The sequence below is a fragment of the Bombina bombina genome, chromosome 1, assembly GCF_027579735.1.
Source record: "Bombina bombina isolate aBomBom1 chromosome 1, aBomBom1.pri, whole genome shotgun sequence".
NCBI lineage: Eukaryota > Metazoa > Chordata > Amphibia > Anura > Bombinatoridae > Bombina > Bombina bombina.
This window is the reverse complement of record NC_069499.1, coordinates 272,040,206-272,065,725: the sequence shown is the minus strand read 5'-3', so window position 1 is coordinate 272,065,725 and position 25,520 is coordinate 272,040,206. Positions and strand designations below refer to the sequence as shown.

General features: G+C 38.5%; 1 protein-coding gene across 2 annotated transcripts in view; it reads left to right on the top strand.

Moving 5' to 3' along the window:
* The window catches only part of GPR176 (G protein-coupled receptor 176), a 101,804-nt gene extending 82,613 nt beyond the window's left edge, over positions 1 to 19,191 (top strand). The window contains exons 2-3 of one of the 2 annotated variants that reach the window (XM_053697982.1): positions 10,760 to 11,012; positions 18,002 to 19,191. In XM_053697982.1, coding sequence (XP_053553957.1) covers positions 10,760 to 11,012; positions 18,002 to 19,112 — 1,364 coding nt within the window. In that variant the 3' untranslated portion in view covers positions 19,113 to 19,191. The remainder of the gene's footprint in view (positions 1 to 10,759; positions 11,013 to 18,001) is intronic. The other variant, XM_053697983.1, reaches the window with a different exon arrangement.
* Positions 19,192 to 25,520: the final 6,329 nt, after the last annotated feature.

Genomic DNA, 25,520 nt, shown 5'->3' with positions numbered 1-25,520 from the left:
AGTGCCCTTTGTCTTCAGGAAGAGGGCTGTATCTGGGTTATGGAACCCGAGCTCTTTGGGGGGGGGGCTGGATCCCTCCCCTTTTCCCTTCCTGCAGGTTCTGATGATTCCGGGGTACTTTTAATCTTTATGCATTTCGGACATTATCAGTCACTTTAGTGCTGGGTCCATTGCCGGAGCGAGAGTCAGAGATCTGTCTGATCTGTTGATCTTAGCCGCGTATCACAGTTATTGTGAACCTTCTTAAGATAGAGAGCTTGTGGTCAGCTACAGCTCCTGGTTCTTTTTAAGAGAGGCTCCTCCTTGGCAGGTAGTTTTCTCTACCTTTTTCTGGGTTTGGTTCCTTCCTTTCCTGTCCCTTTTTGGGAAGGTCCTGTCCTGCACTGTTTCGAAGTTCTTCTTCTGAAGAAGGTCCTGTGCGGTCTTATACCTGTGGTCGCTAAGTCCTTATTTGTAGCAGGACACCTATGGCTTGGAGGAGCATATTTAGATATCTGATGCTGTTTTTCAGTGGCTTCCAGGGACGGTTGGTCTTTCGGTTGCTCTATTCTGGGTGCGAGTGAGCGCTATGTGTAAGGGAAAGGGATTTTTCTTTACTCCTTTTAAGTTCTTAGGACTTGTCTTGGTCCTTTGTTTGAGGTAGAGGGGCCTTTACAAGCCCTACCTTTTGCCTTGCTGGGTCGGCAGGGTCTTTTCATAGGTGCCCCGTTCCTCCTTGTTCTCTCTCTTGGAGTTCCGTTTCTTGGTCCTAGTCCCTTTGGGTTCTGAGGGTCCTTTCGGACTCGTTTAGTTGAGTCTCTTTTCTTCCCTGCTGGGGGAATGTGGATGTTTCCCCTTTCTTTTGACCGGGGTGAGTTTACTTTTGTGGGCTGCGTGCCTGCGGGACTTTGTCTCCTCAGAGGCTTTTGGCTTCGGTCGATTCTAATAACCTGAGCGGTCTCTAACAAGGGCCTTGCTGGTTTTAACTGTTGGGCAGTTCTCTAGTTTTTTTCCTTTTTGTCCTTTGACTTCTTGGGAAGCAGTTTTTTCTGTCGGGAGTTTTGGGTTTTAGGCTGTGGTGCCCTCAGAAGGGGCCGCCTTTTGTACCCACCCATTTTGCATTCAGTGTCCTTTTTAGCTTAGTTATTGTTTTCCCAAAAGTAATGAATGCAGTTGTGGACGTTTACGAAGAAAAATTTAAATTATGCTTACCTGATAATTTTCTTTACTTCTGATGGGAAGAGTCCACAGCTCCACTTTTTCACCCTGATATTTCTCCTACTGTTCCTTGTTCCCTCAGCAGAATGACTGGGGGATGAGGGAAGTGGGGTAGGTATTTAAGCCTTTGGCTGGGGGTGTCTTTGCCTCCTCCTGATGGGCAGGTTCTGAATTCCCAAAAGTAATGAATGCAGCTGTGGACTCTGCCCGTCAGAAGAAAAGAAAATTATCAGGTAAGCATAATTTAAGTTTTTCCTCTGTTTGTGTTGCTATCCAGAGTGATAGCCGAATCAACCAGGAACAAGCCTTTAGAAATAGTAAATACTCTGATGTGGCTTAGCAGGATATGGTTTGCTGGTCTGGTTCAGATGAACCCATGTCTGCCTCGGAGGCTTCTTCTAAGAAAGTATCTTCTCTCTCTAGGCCCTTTCTTTTAGCAAGATCTCAAAACTCGGAATTTGATGACAGGGCAATTAAACACTTATTTCTGTCTCAGAGAGTTTTTTTCTGACAAGGTTATTGATACCTTGATTCAGGTTAGGAAACGTGTTACCAGACGTATTTATCATAAGGTCTGGAAACTATTTTGCTGCATGGTACTCTCGCAAAAGGTTTTCATTGGAATTCTTTTAGAATTTCTAGAGTTCTTGAGTTTCTGCAGGAAAGCTTAGATCAAGGTTTGTCAACACGTTTACTGAAGGGTCAGATGTAATCTCTTTCTGTTTTGTTAGATACATTTTTTTTTCTAAAACTTTCAGGGCTTTATTCAGGCTGTGATCAGAATTAAACCGTCAATTCATCCAGTTTCTCCTTGTTGGAATCTTAATATGGGTTTGAGGGTTCTTCAGACTACTCCTTTAGAACCAATGCATGGTTTAGACCTTCAGCTTTTATCCTGGAAGGTTCTTTTTCTTCAAGCTATTTCTTCAGCTAGAAGGTTCTCTGAGCTTTAAGCTTTGTCATGCAAACCTCCTTTTCTGATTTATCATGAGGATAAGGCTGTTCTTCACACTAGCTATTATTTTCTTCCTACGGTGGTAACTTCAGATACTATTAATCAGGAAGTTGTGGTTCCTACTTTTTGTCCAGCTCCTAAGAATTCTAAGGAGTGTCTTCTCCACAATTTGGATGTTGTTAAAGTTCTCAAATATTATGTAGAAACCACAAAAGATTTCTGAAGTTCTTTTTCCATTTTTGTATATTTTCTGGGTTTCCCAAAGGTCAGGAAGTTACAGCTGTAACTTTAGCAGCTTGGTTTAAAGCTTTAATTTGCATGGATTACTTAGTCACTATTTGCCCTCCCCCCCCCTGTTTTATGGTGGCCTTGTGGACTCCACTCCTTGGATATTAATTTTCACATGTAGTGACTCATGGACTCTCACCATCTGATGAAAGAAAATTACATTTATGCTTACCTGATAATTTAGTTGCATGATGATGATAGTCCATGAGCCCACCCTTTCTTTTTGATCAGGTGTTGGCAGTACTTGTTTAGCATTTTTTTTAGCATTTTTTTACCTGCTTTATCTTTCCTGTTTTTGTGTATAACTGAGCATCATGGAAAGTGGGAGATATTTAACGCTCTGGTGTGTTGGGGTGTCTTTTTCCTCCTCCTAGTGGTTAGGAGGGGAATTTCCCACACATGATGACTCGTGGACTCTTAATTATTGTCAGGTAAGCATAATGTGTTTTTTTTATTACAGACAAGTACATATATACAGTGTGTGTATTTATTATTAAAGCAGCCGATAAAGGTGGGGCTACGGTAGTAATGGATACCTTAAAATATAAAGAGGAGGTGTATAGACAACTCAATGATACAGAGGTATATAAGGAACTTGTGGTTGATCCACTTCCCAGATTTATGTCTAGGGTCAGGGAAGTTTTGGGTAAGGCATTGGAATTGATAATAATTTCAGAACAAATGTTTGATTTTCTATATTTGCAGAGATCTAAAACTTCCAATTTTTATATTTTACCCAAAGTCCATAAGGATTTATTCAACCCATAGTGACCTCTATTGATTCTTTATTCAGTCCTATTTCTAGGTTCTTAGAAAAAGTACTTGCACCCCTTGTGAGACAGGGCAGGTCTTTTTTTACGGATACTAGTGACTTCCTATTCAAATTGAAAAATTTGTCTGATTTGCCGGAGAATGTAATCTTAGCTACATGGGATGTATGTAGTTTATATACTATCATCCCTTACATGGATGGATTAAATAATGTTTGGATGGCTCTAACCAAATCAGACAAATGTTTTGAACGACAGATTCATTTTTTTATGGAGTTATTAGAATTGGTTTTAACTCACAATTATTTTGCCTTTGATAGCTTATTTTTGCAGCTGTGGGGCACCCCAATGGTTTCTAATGTTGCTTCTGCCTATGCTTGCCTTTACATGGACAGATTAGAGGAACAAGTGGTATATAATGATCCTGAGTGATTCCATAATTGCTTGGCGTGGTGGCGATATATAGATGACTTGTTCATTGTGTGGTGGGGCAACATTGAATCCATTGAGGCGTTCCATGAGAGGATATAAGGTAAGGTACCGGTTGTTTAGTTCACAACCAAATATCATCAGAGTAGAATTGAATTTCTGGATACAGTGGTTATGCATGCTGATGATCACTTTGATACAGACATATATAAAAAGCCAACCGATAAAAATACCCTTTTATCTCTTCAGAGCCATCATCCCCCTAGAGTATTTAAGAGCGTGTCTAAGTCACATCTCTTGAGGGTAAAGAGAATAGTTTCCAATTCTTCTGCCTGTCAAATGCACTTAGATGAGATGCGCAACAGGTTTCAAGAGAGAGGTTATTCCTCGGAAGAATTGGAGTCTATTAATCTTGAACCTCAACAGAAAACTTTTAATACTAAAAAATTAGCTTTTGTTTCCAATTACAATAGCACTAGTGTTAAATTGCATAAAATCATTTGTAAACATTGGTTAATGTTGGGTCACTCTATGCCAGAGGTTGAGGAATTTAAACAACCCCCTTTTTCAGCCTTTAGGAAAGGTAATTCTCTTGGAAAACAATTGGTTAGGGCTAAAAATGACGCCCTCTAAACTCAAACAGAGAGTATTCAAACCGGTGGAAAATGGGACATTCCCATGTCTAAATTGCTCCCACTGTAAAAGTATTATTAGGGGTAATTCCATTAGTCACCCTTTCTTAGGGAAGAAATTCAGCATTAAGGAGCATTACTCTTGCCAGTCGACTTATGTGGTATATGCGCTCAAATGCTCAAATGCCTATGTGGTTTATTAAACATAGGGCAGACTTCCCAGACAATAAAAGATTGCATAACCCAACATAAATCGACTATTAGAAACCCTAAGATGAGACACCTACCGGTCCCTACTCAATATTAATTTGGCCCCATTCATTCATTCTAAGATGTGTAACTATTTGATCTATATAGGCACTCACAAGATAAATAAAAATACAAGCATGCATTGTCCAGTGTAGACTCCCATTGTGCACTGCTTGAATAAATGTCACTTTTTATACAGTTATATATACACTGTATATGTCTATTGTGGGCTACAACTCCTGCCATGCACTACTACTTGGGTAAATGTTACTTCCAGAGAACTCACTCTGTTCAAGTGTCCCCTATGGGAGAAGAACACTGGCCAATGGCCCCCGGATACAATGAGCTTGATACCCCTGCTCTAATCCAACCCCTTAATGTTTTTTTGGTTATTTGTAGGTAAGAGTGATGCAGCTAATCAGACTAAGCAGAGCAGTGCTAGACAAGCTCCTGAAAGTTGTTAAAGGGACATTAATCTGTTAGAGACATCTTCAACAAACCATTCTCAAATTTTTAAGCCAGGTGCAATTGGTAAAGCTTTGCATTTTGTTGCTGGGTGCCACCATCTTGGAGCTCTCATATAATGCAAAACTTACCACTGTAGGTATTACCCACAACCTCCAAGTGCAAGAATACCTAAGCTCTAAGATAGCAGCACCCAGTAAAGGCAAAGATACTGGCTTTTACGAGAGCTGAAAATACATGGGGGAAACAACAGCATAGTGAGAAGAAACCATGCTATTATATTTGTGGCCAGTAGTTGAATCTTCATTTAAAGCAGGACTCAACATATTTGTCCAAAATCTAGGAGCCAGCCCATAAATTTAGGAGCAAAAAACATTTGGCCATCTCTGTAATTTTATATATAGAAAATCAGTTAACTTTATTTAATAACCCAATAAAATTTGTATTTCACTGCCTAGAAAGGATATCTCTTTTAACCCCCCCTTTCTCTCTACTTCTGTTTTCTCTCTTTCAATCTCTTCTAACTATTTTTTCTTTCGTTGTCTGTTTTTCTCTCTTTCATCTGTCTTGTCTTTCTTCACTCTCTCTCCTCTGTTCCTCTTCTCTCTCATCTCATCTCCTTTCCCTCTCTCTTCTCTTTCTTTCTTTCTTTCTTTCTCTTCTCTCTGCCCTCCGTCTCTTCAGAAAAAAATCTAGACACCCTGGCTAGAACAAATTCTGATGACGTTATTGGATGTTAATAAGCAGCAAATTGCAATTAACATAGACGCTTGCTGCTTCAGTCGGCAAATATTACAGAAGTGGTATGTCCACAATTTTGGCAGTAGCTATGGGCATACAAATAATACATAGTCAATATCATTGAAAGTATTTGTACGATTTTCATAATATAAATAGTTACAAACACTCTGGGGACATCTAAATACTACTGGCAAAAAAAGGTTTCATAGTCACTATTATTGTACGGATTTGTTTGAATAAATGAGTGAACGTTTTTCATAAAAAATATATATATAAATAATTACAAACATTCCTTTTCATGATGATAGTGACTATGAATCTTTTTTTTTGCCAGTGGTATTTAGATGTCCACAGAGTGTTTGTAACTATTTATATTATGAAAATCATACAAATCCTTTCAATGATATTGACTATGAATCCTTTTTTTACCACTATTATTTGTATGCCCCCAGCTAGTGCCAAATTGTGGAGTTACCACTTCTGTAATATTTGCCGACTGGGGCAGTGAGCACATTGCAATTGTATTGTTATCGTGTTCTGTAAAGCGTGCACAACTGTCTTTGCAAGTATTTGCAAGTATTTTGTAGGCGTGGCTGGAGGTAGGGAAACGTAACAAAGTCTGAAAATAATACAGAACACTGGCCCTGCTTGGAGCTATGGCTTTCTAGTTCCTAGGATTTCACTTGCCCTGGACTGTATAGAAAGGTCAAAATTGGTAGATTTTTTGGTAATTAATAAATGTTATAACTGTTTCAGCAGCCTACGCACATATGCTACATGTGACTATAGCATCAGGATTTAAACACCATACCTGCTCATAGCGCTTGTGGTGGTGTGTATTGCATCAGTGAAGATTTAGGGCTAGATTACAAGTGGAGCGCTAATTTATCGCGCATCCATAAACACGCAAATTCACTCGTTTACGGGCAAACGATAAATAACCAGCCATTACAAGTGGCTGGTTATTGCTACCGTGAGCTTGCAGTAGCAATTAGTGCTCATCAAATTAACCAGATTGCACTTTACTTGTAATACTACTGCACATTTACCTGCGCTGAAAGTAATTATTATTATTATCAGGTATTTGTAGTAAGCAATATTTTGTGCTCCACTCTTAATCTGGCCCTTAATTTATGTCATACAAACCACTGCTGACTCTCTGAGAAGGTATGGTGTTTGAATGCTGGTGCACGGGCACTCACAGCATAAGTGATTTTTTTTTAATCTGTTACACTGGTCTTGATTTTACAACATGATTTTGTATAACAGCATCCATGACTACTACATGACTAAAGGGATCCCCTAATTCACACATCTCTTTTGTTCAGCGATAAGATGCACAGTTCTAACCCAATATGTGAGAATGATATTTAGAGTGATTATATGGAGCAGTAAAATGCATTATGTAGACCTAATATTTAGGATTATATGTAATTACAGCTGTTCTGATAAGATGTTGCATGGAGAAAAAGGAGATATGGACTGTCAATAATAGGTTACATTGAGCAATTTATTGATGTTTTATGGAACATTAACAGCTGAGAGGTCATATAGACTTGACCCCTTAGTGCTACTTTCAAGGTCTTTTATTACAGTCACTGTACCGCCATTCAGCAGTGAAACCTGCAGCCATAAGAAAATGCTCTCCTCATAAGCTGCATAGTTACAACTGGTTGCAGCAAATTGCATGAGCACTGCAGGTACTGACAAGGTGATGGGCTGAAAAGGGGGTTAGAAACAGAAAAACAAAACAAGATAAAAAAAAAAAGCAAAGAAATGCAAAAAGTGGAAAAAGTATAATATAAAGAAATACTGGATATTAAAATGAGCTGAAGAAGAGAAACGTTGGACCATGAGAAACAAGAAAAGAGGACATAGAAGGTGAGGAAAAAAATGTGAGAAATGAGGAAAGAAAGAATAGTACAACTAATGCTGCAAAATATTTTACTCTGGTCGTAAGTAGCTAGAATAGCTGGAGTTCTATACAGAACATAGAATTTGACGGTAGATAAGAACCAAAAAGGCCCATCAAGTCTACCCATACTACATGTTACTTTTTTCTTAGGATAGCCTTATGCATGTCCCAGGCATTTTTGAATTCCTTTACAGTCTTCGGGGACGATTTATTAAGGGTTGAATGTGCCCTAATGCTGCTGTTTAACAGGAGTTATAAAGCAGCGGTCTTAAGGCTGCTGCTCCTTAACTCATACACCTCTGAGGCTGTGGACAGCAATCCGCCCAATCGTGTACGATCGGGTTGATTGACACCCCCTGCTAGCGGTCGATTGGCCGCAAATCTGCAGAGGATGGCATTGAACAAGCAGTTCACCAGAACTGCTTGTGCAATGTTAAATGCGTATGCTGTCGGCATTCAGCAATGTCTGGCGGACATGATCCGCCCCCCCCCCCCTTTGTGTTTAGCACCTCAATTGCAAGTTTATATGAATCCACCACCCTTTCTGTAAAAAAAATTCTTCCTTACATTTCTCCTAAATCTGCTACCCTCTAACTTAAGATTGTGACCTCTTGTTTTACCATTTGATTTTGTGGAAAATGCTTATAGCTTCCACTTTATTAAGTCATATATTTGAAGGTTTCTATTGTGTCACCTCTTTCCCTTCTCTCCTCTAAACTATACATATTTAAGTCACAGTCTTTCTTTGTATGTTTTATATTTTAGACTGTGTACCATTTTAGTAGCCCTACTTTGGACATTTTCTAGTTTATTTATATCCTTCTGAAGATATGGGGTAGATTTAAGAACAGTCGAGCGGACATAATTAGCTGTAGCAAATCATGTCCACTCGACCTCGCTAAATGCCGACAGTATACGCAGTTGGTATTTAACATTGAACAAGCATAAAAGGTGGTGGGCAAGTTAAGGAGCAGTGATCTTACGACCGTAGCTACTTAACTTCCGTTTCAGACGGACCTGAAATGATGGGGCTTGGAAGGAGCATCCGCTGCTTCATAAATGGAGCCCATGGTCTCCTGTACTGTATTGCAGATGAGGCAATTTTTTGGATATACACTACAAGACAGTAGCCTATTTTCCTTTATTTTGTTTTATTTTGTGATATTCAGGTTAGGTCTTCAGACCATTTAAGCTAACTGCCCAAGGACAATGTACTTTGAGGCCATCTTTTTTGTATATTGTGCAATTGATATATATATATATATATATGAAGAAGGCCATGTTCCTCCCAGAAACATGACTTTAAAGTTGTTTGCAGTTTATTGAACATCCCATTCCAAAACCATTGGGAATTAATATGGAGTTGCCCTCCCTATTATGACTATAACAGCTAATACTCTTCTGGGAAGGCTTTCTATAAGATTTTGGAGTGTGAAATTGTGCCAATGTAGCTAAAAAAGCATTTGTGAGTTCAGTCACTGATGTTGGATGAGAAGGTCTGGCTCACAATCAGTACCAATTCGTTGAGATCTTCTGATTGTACAGCCCATGTTTGTCTATGGAGATATCATGGCTATGTGCTAAATGTTATACACCTGTTAACAATGCGTGTAGCTGAAACACTTGAATTCAATAACTATTAAAGGAGTCCAAATACTTTTGGGCACAGTTACTTTCCCAGGAAGTTTCATCTTGCATATGAGCTGACCGCACATCATTTTGAAACTGGAGGCCTATAGATACTCAGGTGGGTGCTAATGCTTAGATAGCTATAAAGTGCAAAATTCAGGTGGGATAGTGTACTGCAGCACAATACTGATTTTATAATGTCTTTTGTAAGCCTCTTCTTTTGCTGCATATTTATACTTGTGTAAAGCGACAAATGCAACACGTCCTCCTGCTTTGTCATATGCATGGGTGCTCACTTAGCAAATGCATTGCAGTTTAAGGAGTATTACGTTAAAGGGACACTGAACACAAATGTTTTCTTTCATGATTCAGATAGAGCATGAAATTTTAAGCAGCTTTCTAATTTACTCCTATTATCAATTTGTTTTCGTTCGCTTGCTATTTTTATTTTAAAAGAGGAATGTAAATCTTAGCAGCAAGCCCATTTTAGGTTCAGCACCACGGATAGCGCTTGCTTATTTGATGCTTTCATTTACCCTCCAATAAGCAAGCATAACCCAGGTTCTCAACCAAAAATGGGCCGGCTCCTATGCATCATATTCCTGATTTTTAAATAAAGATATCAAGAGAACAAAGAAAATTTGATAGTAATAGTAAATTAGAAAGTTGCTTAAAATTGCATGCTCTATCTGAATCATGAAAGAAAAAATTTCGGTTTAATGTCCCTTTAATGTGTTAAGTGTTTGTGTCCATAGAAATTTGTATTTCCCTATAATATTTAAATATATATATATATATATATATATATATATATATATATATATATATATATATATATATATATATATATATATATATATGTGTGTGTGTGTATATATATATAAATGTTTGTGTGCATTTAAACAAAATAGGTTTGTACATATTTTTTATCATAATAATGTATGCTGTGATATGCTGATAACGTCAAGGCGCTACTGTGGAAGCATCATGGCGATATTTTGATATGATTAAGTGTAAAGATGTTCTCCTCTTTAATGTGAATCCAATTGTTTACAAATAGCTCCTTTACCATTATTAGTTTTGCCTGTTAAAGCCACCACCTATACTGAAAATATGAATATGTCTAAGAGATTAGATAAGGAGGCATGTATATATAGAGATATAGAAAAAATAGGATATCTGTACTTTCTGAAAGCAGCTATTTCACATACAAAATAAACCTAAACAAGCAATTTATAATACATGATATGCTCTGTAGCTGGTATAATAAGTCAATGGAAGCACATTAAGGGGGAACCAGTTTTACAGTACAATCCCTTTAAGTTAAACTCACGTGCAATTATAATACGGTTCTAAAGAAATTATTAAAAAAAATGATAGCACTCTATATATCCTTACCTTCTACAGAATTAGAATATTCTGAAATAACCATTTGTGCTTGTGGTAATCTCTTATCCTTCCTTATCTATTTCTCATTTTCTGATTCCAGGGAATTTCGTAGTACTTTGGTCGACATGCAGAACATCTGTCCTTAAAACAGTTACCAACCGATTCATGATGAACTTGGCATGCTCTGGTATCTGTGCCAGCCTGGTGTGTGTGCCTTTTGACATTTTGCTCAGCGCTAGCCCACACTGTTGTTGGTGGGTCTATACCTTATTGTTCTGTAAGACTATCAAGTTCCTGCACAAAGTCTTCTGCTCAGTGACCATCCTCAGCTTTGCTGCCATTGCCTTGGATAGGTGAGAATACCACCATTAAAATGCACTTTATTACATCATTCATTGTCCACTATGATTTTTACTTTAGATGTGTTAATATATATGTTAATTCAAAGTAAACATAAAAAGAAACATACAGCTAGATTACGAGTTTTGAGCGCTATAGGGATTTTAACGACCGCCACAAAAGCGGCGTTATTTCACCTCCCTGTAGCGCTGCTATTACAAATTTTAAAAAAGCAGGCTTGTGCAGGCGAAATGGTTGCGTTGAGCTCCATATCACACCGAAATAAAGCGCTGCTTTGACGTGATTGTGCACCATTTCCCCATAGACATTAATGGGGAGAGCCGGCAAAAAAAAGCCTTACAGCTGTGATCGCGGAATGAAAAGCTCAGTAACGCAGCCCCATTGATGTCTATGGGGAAATAAAAAGTTTAAACCTAACACCCTAACATAAACCCCAAGTCTGCCAACCCCGACATTGCCGCCACCTACATACAGTTATTAACCCCTAATCTGCCACCCCCGATATCGCTGCCACCTACATACAGTTATTGACCCCTAATCTGCCGCCCCCGATATCGCCGCCACCTACATACAGTTATTAACCCCTAATCTGCCACCCCCCAACATCGCCGCCACCTACATAAAACTATTAATCCCTAATCTGCCACTCCCGATGTTGCCGCCACTATACTAAAGTTATTAACTCCTAAACCTCTGGCCTCACACATCACTACCACTAAATAAATCCATTAACCCCTTAACCTAATCAATAGTGGGGAAGATATTTGAAGGGGTTATATTGATGAGCATATTCGTGTAAACATGATTATGAGTTCTAATCAGCATGGTTTTAGGAGAAATAGATCATGTCAAACTAATCTAATTAGATTCTACGAGGAAGTAAGTAAAAATATAGATAAAGGGTAATCAGTTGAGGTGATATACTTAGATTTTGCTAAGGCATTTGATACAGTACTACATGAGAGATTAATGCACAAAATTAAGGGACTGGGAATATCTGAAAATGTTAGCTCATGGATATAATAATTGGATAAAAGATAGGGAACAACGAGTAGTAGTAAATGGATCATACTTAGATTGGACAAAGGTAATCAGTGGAGTCCTCCAGGGATCAGTACTGGGCCCTGTTCTTTTTAATATTTTTATAAATGACTTGGAGCAAGGGTTAAATAGCGACATCTCTATTTTTGCAGAAGATAAGTTAAGTAAGGTCATTAGGTCAGAGCAGGATGAACTTTCATTACAAAGAGATCTGCAAAAATTAGAAGTATGGGCAAGTAAATGGAAAATTAGATTTAATAAGGGAAAATGCAAGGTTCTACATTTTGGAAGTAAAAATAAGCAGGCAACGTATTTTTAAATGGGATAAGACTTAGCCAAACAGAGGAGGAAAGGGATTTGGGAGAGTAGTAATATAAAGCAAGCTAAAGATGGGTGCACAATGCAGGGCAGCTGCTTCAAAGGCTAATAAGATACTAGCATGTATTTAAAGAGGCATTGATTCAAGGGAGGAAAGCATAATTCTGTCACTATATAAAGCCCTAGTAAGACCTCACCTTGAGTATGGAGTGAAGTTCTGGGGACCGATCGCAAAAAAAATATATCGCAGGACTAGAAAAAGTTCAGAGAAGGGCCACAAAGCTAATAAGGGGATTGGAGAATTTAACCTATGAGGAGAGGCTAGCCAAACTGGGTCTGTTTTCTTTAGAAAAAAGGCGCTTGAGAGATGACATGATTACTTTATATAAATATATTCAAGGCCCATATACAGAGATGGCAGAAGCGCTGTTTATTCCAAGAAAATAGTTTCTGACAAGAGGTCACAATTTAAGGTTGGAGGAAAGGAGATTTAATCTCCTGCAACGGAAACGTTTTTTCACTGTAAGAGCAATAAAATTGTGGAACTCATTACCAAAGGAGGCAGTGAATGCCAATACCCTAAATACATTTTAAACTAGTATGGATACATTTCTGTATATAAGCAAAATTCATGGATATGATTGCTAGTATTAAATGGGTCACCTTTTAGTGGGGTTATTTAAGCTTAACTGGAGCTTTTTGTAAGTATTTTAGATTTGTATAGGTTGAACTCGATGGACTTCGGTCTTTTTTCAACCTTATCTATTATGTTACTATGTATGTTACTAACCCTAACGTAACTCTAAGCCTAACACCCCCTAACTTTAATATAATTAAAATACAGCTAAACTAAAGTTACAATTATGAACTAAATAATAACTATTTTAAACTAAATACAAACTTACCTGTATTATAAAACCCAAGCTAGCTACAATATAACTAATAGTTATATTGTAGCTAGCTAATGTTTTATTTTTATTTCACATGTAAGTTTGTATTTATTTTACCAACTACCTAGTTAAAATAAATACAAACTTACCTGTGAAATAAAACCTAACCTGCCTTACACTAAAACCTAACATTACAAAAAAAAATAAACACTAAAACTACTAAAAAATAAAAATAACTAAATTACATAAAAAAACAAACACTAAATTACAAAAAAAGAAACAAATTATCAAAAATAAAAAAGAATTACACCTAATCTAATAGCCCTATCAAAATAAAAAAGCCCCCCAAAATAAATAAAAAACCCTAGCCTACAATAAACTACCAATGGCCCTTAAAAGGGCATTTTGTGGGGCATTGCCCCAAAGATAACAGCTCTTTTGCCTGTAAAAAAGAATACAAACACCCCCCCCAACAGTAAAACCCACCACCCCCACAACCACCACCCCAAATAAAATTACTATCTAAAAAAACTAAGCTCCCCATTGCCCTGAAAAGGGCATTTGTATGGGCATTGCCCTTAAAAGGGCATTCAGCTCTTTTACATGCCCAGACCCTAAGCTAAAAATAAAACCCACCCAAAAAAAACCTAAAAAAAAAATAACACTAACCCCTGACAATCCACTTACAGTTCTTGAAGTCCCGTTTGAAGGATCCATCCAGCTGGTGAAGTCATCGTCCATGCGGCAAGTAGTCTTCATCCAGGTGGCCTCTTCCATCTTCATCCAGCTGGCGAAGTCCTCATCCAGGCGGCAAGAAGTCTTCATCCAGACGGCATCTTCTATCTTCATCCATCCGGCGCAGAGCAAGTCCATCCTGAAGACATCCAGCGCAGAGCATCCTCTTCATTCGGTCTCCACCGTACACTGGAACTTCAATGCAAGTGACGTCATCAAAGATAGGATTTTAGCAGCTCTAATCCTATTGACTAATTGAAATCTTTCAGCCAATAGGAATGCAAGGGACGCCATCTTGGATGACGTCACTTGCATTGAAGTTCCAGTGTATGGCGGAGACCGTATGAAGAGGATGCTCCGTGACGGATGTTTTCAAGATGGACCCGCTACACGCCAGATGAATGAAGATAGAAGATGCCGTCTGGATGAAGACTTCTTGCCGCCTGGATGAGGACTTTATCGGCTGGATGAAGATCGAAGAGGCCCCCTGGATGAAGACTTCTTGCCGCATAGATGATGACTTCGCCGGCTGGATGGATCCTTCAAGCGGGACTTCAAGAACTGTAAGTGGATCGTCAGGGGTTAGTGTTAGGTTTTTTAAGGGTTTTTTAGTTGGGTTTTATTTTTAGTTTAGGGTCTGGGCATGTAAAAGAGCTAAATGCCATTGGTAAGGGCCATTGTTAGTTTATTGTAGGCTAGGGTTTATTTTATTTTGGGGGGCTTTTTTATTTTGATGGCGCTATTAGATTAGGTGTAATTCTTTTTTATTTTTGATAATTTGTTTCTTGTTTTTTGGAAAATTATTGTTTGTTTTTGTAATTTAGGTATTTTTAATTTTATGGGAATTATATACTTAGTGTTAGGATTTTTTTTAATGGGTAGTTTAATTTAATTGTTAGTTAGTTTAATTGTAGTTTAATAATTATCTTAGTTTAATTGTTAGTTTAAAATTAATTTATTTAATTTGACAGGTAAGTTTTAATTTAATTTAAGATAGGAAAATTGTAATTTTAATATAAAGTTAGGGGGGCGCTAGGTTTAGGGGTTAATAGTTTATTTTAGTATATTTAGTTGTGGGGGGCTTTCAGTTTAGGGGTTAATAGTTTATTTTAGTATATTTTGTTGTGGGGGCTTGCAGTTTAGGGGTTAATAGGTTTATTATAGCGGCGGTGTGGGCGGACGGCAGATTAGGGGTTAATTATATTTAAATAGTGTTTGCGATGCGGGAGGGCGGTGGTTTAGGGGTTCATAGGTTTACTATAGTGGCGACGATGTTGGGGAGCGGCAGATTAGGGGTTAATGCATTTATTATAGTGTTTGCGATGCGGGAGGGACTCGGTTTAGGGGTTAATAGGTAGTTTATGGGTGTTAGTGTACTTTTTAACACTTTTGTTATGAGTTTTATGGTACAGCTTTGTAACGTAAAACTTATAACTACTGACTTTAGATGGCGTTACGGATCTTGTGGTTATAGAGTGTCCGCTCACTTTTTGGCCTCCCAGGCAAACTCGTAATAACAACGCTAGGGGAGTCCCATTGAAAAAGGACTTTTTTAAAAGCGCGGTACTGACGTTGCGTGACTGGCTAAAAGGTGTGCAGTACACCTATACCGACAAGACTTGTTATAGCAGCATTAGGGAAAATGCCATAACGCTTCTTTTTCACAAAAAACACAAAACTCGTAGTCTAGCTGATAGTGGAGTACAAAATATTGATTAAGCAAGCTCAAAATTTGTGCAAATGTGCGCTGGTATTACAAATCGCGTTCGCATTGCATGGAATTTTGCACTCACAAGAGAGTGCTTCCATAAACTCCAATGGGAGTCTCGTTCTTATGCCGTCAGAAAAGGTTGAGAACCTAGAGCAAGTAAGGGGGCAAGTTGCACAGCGATGGGCAGCAGATTTTAAATATATATGTATATGAATACATATATATTTATGTGTTTATATGTGTGACTACACGACACTTTTGGTGTTATTTTATTTTTAACACCACACACCCGCTCAATTAAAGCCCTAAAAATGCTTTGTGCAGTATTTTTAAAAAATAAAAATGCTAATATTTTTTTATTTTAAAAACTCACACTATACTTAATTTAGGGGGCAATTGGGGCACATTTTGAAATTAACCAGAGATATGATCTCTAGTTCATTTTCGGAGTGCTAATTCTGCAAGCTCGCAGTAGCATTAACCAGCCACTTATATTGGCTGACTATTTATCGTGTGCCGTAAACAGGCAAATTTGGTGCGTGATAAATTAGCGATCCACTTGTAATCTAGCCCTTTGTGTAAAAAATAAATCAGCAAATAACTTACTTGTTTTCTTGCAAAATGAGCACTTCTCTGCGTAGCCATTGCCTATAGGTACTTAAGGAAGCTGACATGCAAACTCAAAGTTGAATTCTGCCCCTTATGAGCATGGACAAGAAACTGACTTCCTGTTTCTCTAGACTTTACTGAACAGTAGACCAGCTCATGTTGCTCTAGAAGGTTTATGAGATCAGGCTAGGTATGCCTTCCTCTAGAAACCCCAGACCCCTTAAGAGGCTGTGACACAAAGTAATGGACTCTGCACAAATTAAGTTAATAAAAGGTAAAATCATTTTAAAATGATAAATAACACATATTGCAATGATTTCTATTAATTATAAGCCCCCTGCTTAATGTTTTTATATAACATCCTATGAAATAGACTGTTTTATATAGCGCGTTAAGCAAATACAAATCAAATGGCATTGTTTTCTTGACTTCTAGTTTCAAATATGTCTTAACTATCATTTAAATAAGTGCATTGTGTATTTTGAGTCAAACTTGATATCTTACAAGACCTGCAGAAATAAATATTTTATATATTAATATGATGAGGCCTGTGAAAAAATGCCCTTTTTAACCCATAAATATGATTTTTGTTATTTTGTGCATAAATTAAATTCACATTGTGCTGCATACTTTTAAAACAAAACAAATGTTAGTGTGCATTATTAAACCATTTTAAATATGTACCATTTTTCTCATTTTTACTTCGTTGTTTCAAAACTATTTAACATTGCATGTGAGCGCTACTTTGCCCCCAGCCAATCATTCACGAGCAGGAGCTGTCAATCACCCCAGTCATACAAGACCAGGGAGATTGAAATTCTCACCTAAGAGGGGAGAACAGGGTAGGGAAGCAGCGGTCTGATGACCGCTGCTTGATAAATCCTGACTACAGGTTCTCTTGTGCGAACCTGCAGTAAAAAGGAGGAGAAGTGTTTGATAAATCGTGCACATTCTGTTGAGCATTAGGGGTCAATTTACTAAGTGCCGGGCGGACATGATTCACTGTAGCGAATCATGTCCGCTCGGCATCGCTAAAAATGCTTGTGCAATGCCGCCTTCTGCACATTCACGGCCAATTGGCTGCTAGCATTGGGTGTCAATCATCCCGATCATATCTGATCAGGATGATTGCAGTCCGCCACCTAAAAGGTGGCAGACAAGTTAAGGAGCAGCGGTCTTACAACCGCTGCTTCTTAACTTCAGTTTCCAGATCGCCGGAAATTACGGACGGAGAAAGCAGAATCCACTGCTTATTAAATCTTCCCCTTAGAATGTGTCTGCCCTTCACATATAGAAAATAGGGAATGCCCCTCCCTTGGTGAGCTACACAGCTATCAAGATAAAATTTATCTTTGTAGAATCCTGATAGCACTAATGAATCCCGCCTGAGCAGAAATCTTTAGAAAAGCTGGCCAACTATTACAGTATTCAGAGACCATATAGTCCTTTTTTCAGACTTCCAAACTCTATAATAATATAACCAGTTTCAACTAATTAATATGTGAAAAGTATTGTGTGTTTTTTCTGCCTCCTTCTAGATATTTATTTGCTGTACCAAGCCTGTAATATAAGGATAAATAAGTGATTATTCAATGCAATATTAACTCATTGTAGCCAGACTTTTTTGTAAATAACCAATGCATTTGATTTTGAGGTGGCTTTTGTTTTTTCATTACAGGTACTACTCAGTGCTGTATCCTCTAGAAAGGAAGATTTCGGACTCCAAGGCCAGGGATTTGTTAATCTACATCTGGGCTCATGCTGTGGTGGCCAGTGTCCCTGTATTTGCTGTGACTAATGTGACTGATGTTTACGCCATGTCTACCTGCTCGCCATCATGGGGATACTCCTTGGGCCACTTGGTATATGTCTTGGTGTACAATTTCACCACAGTACTGGTGCCAGTGGCTGTTGTGTTCCTTTTCATGGTCCTGATCCGCAGAGCTCTGAGTGCCAGTCAGAAAAAGAAGGTGATTATAGCAGCTCTGAGGACCCCACAGAACTCAATCTCTATCCCATATGTTTCACAGAAAGAGTCAGAGCTTCATGCAATGCTGCTCTCCATGGTCCTGATTTTCATTTTCTGTAGCGTCCCTTATGTGACTCTGGTCATATATCGCACTGTGCTTAATGTATCCCACATATCTGACTTTCTTATGCTCACTGCCATTTGGCTACCTAAGGTATCCTTGGTCACCAACCCCCTGCTCTTCCTGACTGTTAACAAGTCTGTGCGTAAGTGTGTGCTAGGTACCATTATACAACTGCACAGGAAGTATAGCCGAAGGAATGTAGTCAATTTAGGATCTGTGGCAGAGGTAAACTTAGAGCCCAGTGTACGATCTGGAAGCCAGCTTTTAGAGATGTTCCATATAGGACAGCAGCAGATCTTCAAGTCAGTAGAAGACGAAGATGACAATGAAATCAAGTCAGAATCGTCTAGAAACTACAAACTCAAGGAAGCACTCCCTAGTACCAGCCTAGAGGAAGAGCAAACTCTTGTGCAGAAATTAATTCCACAGAGTGCAGAGTCTACTGCACAAGTTGCCCCTGTTATGCCTGGAGAGACTGAGGTACTCAATGACAAGTACTCCATGCAGTTTGGTTTTGGTCCATTTGAGCTTCCTCCACAGTGGCTCTCGGATAAACGGAACAGCAAGAAACGGCTTTTGCCACCTTTGGGGAATACCCCAGAGGAACTGATCCAAACTAAGCAACCGAAGTGCAGAGCTGAAAGAAAGATCAGTCGAAACAATAAAGTCTGTATTTTTCCTAAAGTTGATTCTTAGCACTATTTGTTTCCAGAATCAGAGATCCTATGGATCTGAACCCAAGGTTTGTTACAGGTGCCAAATAATGTACAGAACTGAATGGAGACGCACAATCAAAGTGTTCCTTACCTAATGGATAATGAATATGCTGTGGACCTACTCTTGGGTGCTCTCTGTGAAACTCTGAAATGTTATTTATTATTTCTCACTAGTTCTGGTAGAACATAGAATGGTAACAGAGCAGTCAAATTGTCAAAGTCTTAGTGATTCTGACCTCATTTTAACTCTGCACAGGATTCATCATGGTGTGTTGGGAAAATTTAAAGTTAATAATGAGCTGATTATTTGTAAATGATACAAGGAATTATTTTCATTAATTAATATTTTCAAAAATATCACCAGATGTCAAGCTATATATACAGTTTTATATAATGCTATAGGAATAAAGAAACAGATGTGCAGACATTTAGATACTTACATTTGCCCGTTTTTCATAGAAGGGCAATTTAAATAACCTGCCTATCTCCAATATCTTTGATGGCTACTGTTTATGCTCTATAAAATGAAACGACACTAATCTTACATTGTGAGCACTCTTTGCTGTTTTTAGTATCACAATATGACATTTTCCTCTGTTCCTTCATCACTGAACCCTGACAAATCTCACTTCTCCCATTTTCACTCATGTTGCATAAATAATTGGGACTTTCTTAAAGGGACATTAAACCCAAATATTTTCTATCATTATTCAGAAAGAGAATACAATTTTTAAAAAGTTTCCAATTTACTTATTTTATCAAAAATGTTTCATTCTAATGTTATTCTTTGTTAAAGAGATACCTAGGTAGGTAGCGTGCACATGCCTGAAGCACTACAGGACAGGAAATAGTGCTGCCATCTAGTGCTACTGCTAATGTATAACATTGTTATATTGTGCTATATATTGCGCTGCTGAAACGTTCACACTCCTGAGCTTACATTTCTGCTTTTCAAATAAGGATAACAAGAAAAACGAAGAAAATTTGATAACAGAAGTAAATTAGAAAGTTGTTAAAATTTTTATGTTCTATCTAAATGATGAATGAAAAAAAAATGGGTTTTACGTCCCTTTAAAATCACTTAGGTGCTCAGTACACATCTCTCACAATTTGGGCTCAGTTTGGATTTCTGTTTCTTAACAGAAATAAGACACTTTACCAGTTGAATTTACATTGCTGTCATTTTTGCTTTGTTTCAAAACTGACTCCTGGGGGCCGATTTATGTAAGTGCGAGCGGACATGATACGATGAAGCGTATCATGTCCGCTGCACATCGATAAATGCCGACAGCATACGCTGTCGGCATTTATCATTGCACAAGCAGTTCTTGTGAGCTGCTTGTGCAATGCCGCCCCCTGCAGATTCGCGGCCAATCGTCTGCTAGCGGGGGTATCAATCAACCTGATCATATAGGATCGGGTGGATTGATGTCCGCAGCCTCAGAGCAGACTGACCAGTTATGAAGCAGCAGTCTTTAGACCGCTGCTTCATAACTGCTGTTTCCGGTGAGCCTGAAGGTTCGCACGGAAACAGGGGCATCAAGCCTCCATTCGGAGCTTGATAATTCGACCCCTTGATGTGAAGTTGATATACAGCTTCCATAAATGTATTGATCTGCCCTTATTTTCCCAGCAGACAAGATTCTGAAGTTCATTTTCTTTTGTGATCTATAAGTCCTATATCCATTTCATGTGCAAGAAATCTAGCTTTTGCAAGGACTTAATGACCAGTGCATATCTTGGTCATGAGACAAGAGAGCTTGGGCCAATACCTTAGTGCACTTATGTTACTTGTTCCATTCATGTTAGATATCCGTTAGTTATGCACCAGCAATATCTTTTCATGTATTCTCTATAACTTTTGCTATATGTGTCTTGCTTTATAAATACCGTATTTGACAGTCCATTTTTTATAAACAGAATGATCTGTGTAACTTTGTATTTTTTTATAACCAGTGGTAGAATATTCTATAGATTATTGACCGATCCTCTGTAAATCCGTAAGATGGGGCTGAGGTAACTCTGCATGGTTATTGGGCCTGTCCCTGTATACAAATGCTGGTCCTCTCTGCAGCACTGTGAAATATGAACCAAGCATGACAAATTATACATCTGCTTTAAACAAGTTATGTGTCTGTCTCTAATGGTATTTGTCTTGTGACAAGCTTACTACACACTATATATATATAGTAAAAATAATTATGAACATAAATCATGGTGACATCTCTGACAAGAATTCCTTAGTTTAGGAGCTGGTTATATTAAGGTATGGGTGTACTTGAGATAACGCTCTAGTTTCGTAAGTTTTATCTGAAACACCTTGTTATAATGCTGTAGGCAACTGCAAGACGTTACAAACATTGTTCCTGATAATTAATTCCACAAGGAAAAAGGCTACTTATATCTGTCTAGCGGAACTAGAATAATAGGGATATTAGGGAAGATTAATGGTTCTCTGGATGCATTTAGCCATATAGATATCTAATCTGTATTATCATACAATACAAAATAAAATACAAAATGTAATTGAGAGGACTTTTATATTAAATAAATGTCAAAGAACATTAATATGCCTTTGACACCTGTAGTGTGTGTTGTGTATGACGACACAATGCAAACCAGATTGCTACCGTTTTAGGAGAGACTGAGGCTGGAAGCAACTTCCATTCAGGGGAATAGGCTATAACATCATGCAATTACATCATGCAAATGAGCATTGAACACATGATTTGATGAACAAATATGCAGTCCTGATGTATGGCTAGTCCCTAAAAGGGACATTAAACTGCTGGGTACAACTACAGTTGCATGCTATTGTTTTTTCCCCTGTGCCTGCAGTTCCCTTCAAATCGTTTCTCTGATTATAACCCTTCAAAAGTGCTGGTTAGTGAAGTTCTGCATCTTCACACTGGGCGCTGCCATCTTGGAATGTATGTTTTCTTATACTTTGTGGCAGAAGTGTTGCACAGAACAGTGATATTGTTGTCTTCTTGACAAGCTGTATTATGCATTAACGTACAATTTTTGCAGTGGCTACATTTCTCTATATTATTCATGAGTGACTTTTTTTTTAAATTTGTTATGCAATTTTTAAACTTTAAAAAAACTGCAAAAAATGTAACTCTTCTAATGTAAAATAGTCAGCAACGTCACTGATCTGTGAAAGTGTTGTTCTTCTGTCAGAGAATGCAACAATATGTGCGTACCAAGATGTCTGCCCTCAGTTTTACCAACTGGCTTCTCTTATGGGTTTAAGTAATAGAATGGCTTTAAAGAAAGCCACAGGTACAGGTTCCATTCGTTCTCACTTTTTTTGTCCACAAGCAACACATAACTCACAACTTGTAATAACCATTGAAAGTATAGGGCGCACTAAAGAGATGTAGGCCACGCTAAAGATTCTCTGGTAATTCTGTATTACCTTATGCATGTAATACCAGATTGTGTGCTATTTGGAGTGTGGGCCTGTGATATTGATAGCACTCCACTAGGCCTAAGAGCTTCCTAGTTCTATAGCAAAGACAATCAATCTAGTATCCATGAAAGACTAGGCAGTTCCATGTAATCCTATCAGCTGCCTGCCACCACTCTGATAACATCTTTATTGCTGATCATGCCTGGTACCAAATGTTTTAGGCAAAACCTGATGGCATTTAGATGATTAGAAAATTATATTAAAAAGGTATTTTGGTCAATTACATAATTATCATATTATTAAGTAATTATTATTAAGTATTTAGTTTTGGTGATGAGCTAGCAGTTTACGCCAAAATAGTTCAGCAAACATCACCAGGCAAATGCAAGCATGAGATCCACCAGGCCTCAGCATTTACAAGCTCTTATAATCAGGGTCGGCTCCAGAACAAATGAAATGGGGGGGCGTTTTTTTTTCACAAGGGGGCACACGTTTACACACACATGCACAGTTATACATACACTCGTATACACATTTATACACACATATACACATATATATTCTTGCTATCTTGAATATTATAAATGTAGGGGCGAGAATAACTCTCAAGGTTCAAGATCATGGCTTTTGTAAATTCCAAAAGGAGCATCTTAGAAAGGTGATCTCTTTTAGCCCAAAACCTAACTAATAGAGTTAAACATCAAATGTGAAATGTGTCAGACAGTCAGACTCAGTTGTATATAAAGCCCTTCTTTAGCTCCCTACTTATAATAAGTAGCAAAAGAAGAGCTTTATATACAACTGAGTCTGACTTTCTGACACATTTCATTGGATGTTTAACTCTAAATTTAGAGTATTCTGTCTAAAAACAAACTAAAGTCTGACTGTCTGAAGAGATGACTTGCCACTTCCAGTTCGGGCCGGCAGCCCACCAGCTCCTTCACTTGCCGTCTAAGACCCACCTCGCCCAGTCAGTGCCAGTGCTGCCTCAAACACGAACTGCTATGTGCGCCTCAGACAGCCTGCTGCAATACCGCGGCTGCCTCCTCAAATGTGCAGTTAAAATTGTGTGCGCATGGCGTGCCGCATGTGGTTGGTTGGAGCTTCAGCTGAGCAGCCACCCGCCAGGAGTCACTCAGGAGACAAGGAGGTGATCATCATAATATGTGGACCGGATTCAGGATTTATACACAGTCCCCCGGTCCACATATTGCAGGGCAGCAGTGCAGCACTCTGGTCTGCCAGTGCCAAGCCTTTAAGTCAGCCTGAGCCTGGGGTCTGGAGCCAGTGTATTGTCAGTCAGTGTCACTTGTGTGATTGAATTTGACAGCTCACTAACTTACCAGCTTCTTCCCCTTCTCCAAGTCTTCACGCTGAGGCTGGCTGAGCTTATTTTGATGGCCACACGCACTGCAGTCATGCACTAAGTTAAAATTAGTGTAAAAAATATTTTTCTTCATTTTGCCTCACCTGCCGAGGGGAGGGGGCACAGCATTCCCCCTCCCCCCCCCCCCCCTTGGAGCCGACCCTGCTTATAATGAAAGATAAATTAACATTAACAGTATATGCAGATTCTAGTAAAGGGTAATATTTCAGATTGGTATATTGTTTAGAAATGTTGCTAAGCAACACCAGTTTTATCTTTATATGTGCCAAGGTTTGACTATAACAATTTTTATGTCAATGCATTTGTTGCTTGAGAGGGAATATCGCTATTTCCTAAACACAACCTTGTTAATATATAATGTTAATTATAATATATGAAAGGTTTTGCTGTTTCAAAATCAAATAATTTCTATGCAATTTGCATTTTTGTTTGTTCTTCTGTCCAGTAGCTCGTCAATAAGGACAAAAACAGAAATAGAGGAGCATAGACCGGGTGGTATGCAGGTAAAACGATTTATTTCAAATTAGCGCCATAGCGCGACATGAGTGAAGTCAAATAAACAAAATGCACAAAAAATGTGGAGGGGATAAACACCCCGGGTTAAACACGGAAAAATATATACACAGTAGGGCTGGAAAATATCAGGTAAACACGTTTCAGCGTGTAGCCTTACTCATTACCTGTCTTCAATCCCTTTCTCTAGTTTTAAAATCTACTACAAAGAAATTAAAAAAAACAAAAGGATGGAAAATAATGTGTAGCTAACAACAGCAGTAGACTATTCACAGCTTAATGCAGTTTAATTTGTCCCAACAGTTAAAAGACTCTTTACTCGTGTGAGATGTCATAAAGACATAATTTATCATTCAGCATGTTAACTAAGATGTTTTCTTGTTTGGTTGTTTTGAAGGTTTTTTTGTTATATTTTTAAAAAAAAATTCTGCAGCTCAAAAGCAGGATGACTCCAGAAAATAAAAGAAGAACAGTCTCAAATAAAAGAAACAAGCGGGCGCCAAGTGAGCATGACAAGAGACAGATACAATATCCAGTAAACTAGCTATGGGTCAGCACCAGGAGGTCAGGCAACAGCACTGTAATGTACCAGGCAGGTGGCAACGGTAGAGTTTGGGAGACTAACCAACAGGTCACAACCAAGAGGTTAGCTAGCAGCATGGGACATGACAATACCAGGCAGTTGACTGATAATAGAGGGCAATAGACTAGCCAAAGTCCAACACCAGGAGGTCAGGCTTGAGCTTGGCAAGGTACCAGAAGATCAACCAAGTCAGTACCAGGAGGTTAGGCAGCAGCAGGGTTAGTTTCCAAACAGGTGACAGATACAGAATCCAGTAGACTGCCCAACGGTAAGCACCAGGACATCAGGTAGCAACAGGGTAGAGTACCAGGCAGGTGATGGATTCAAGAGAATAGTCAAGTGTCAGCACCACAAGATCCAGCTAAAGCAAAAAGGTAAGGTACTGGGAGAAAGATGATGAGTCATAAAAAGCCAATGAACAAAAGCCAGGAAACCAGCAAGGAAACAGAAAAAGGAAGACCAAAAGTCATCCAATGACTAAGCATCGGTC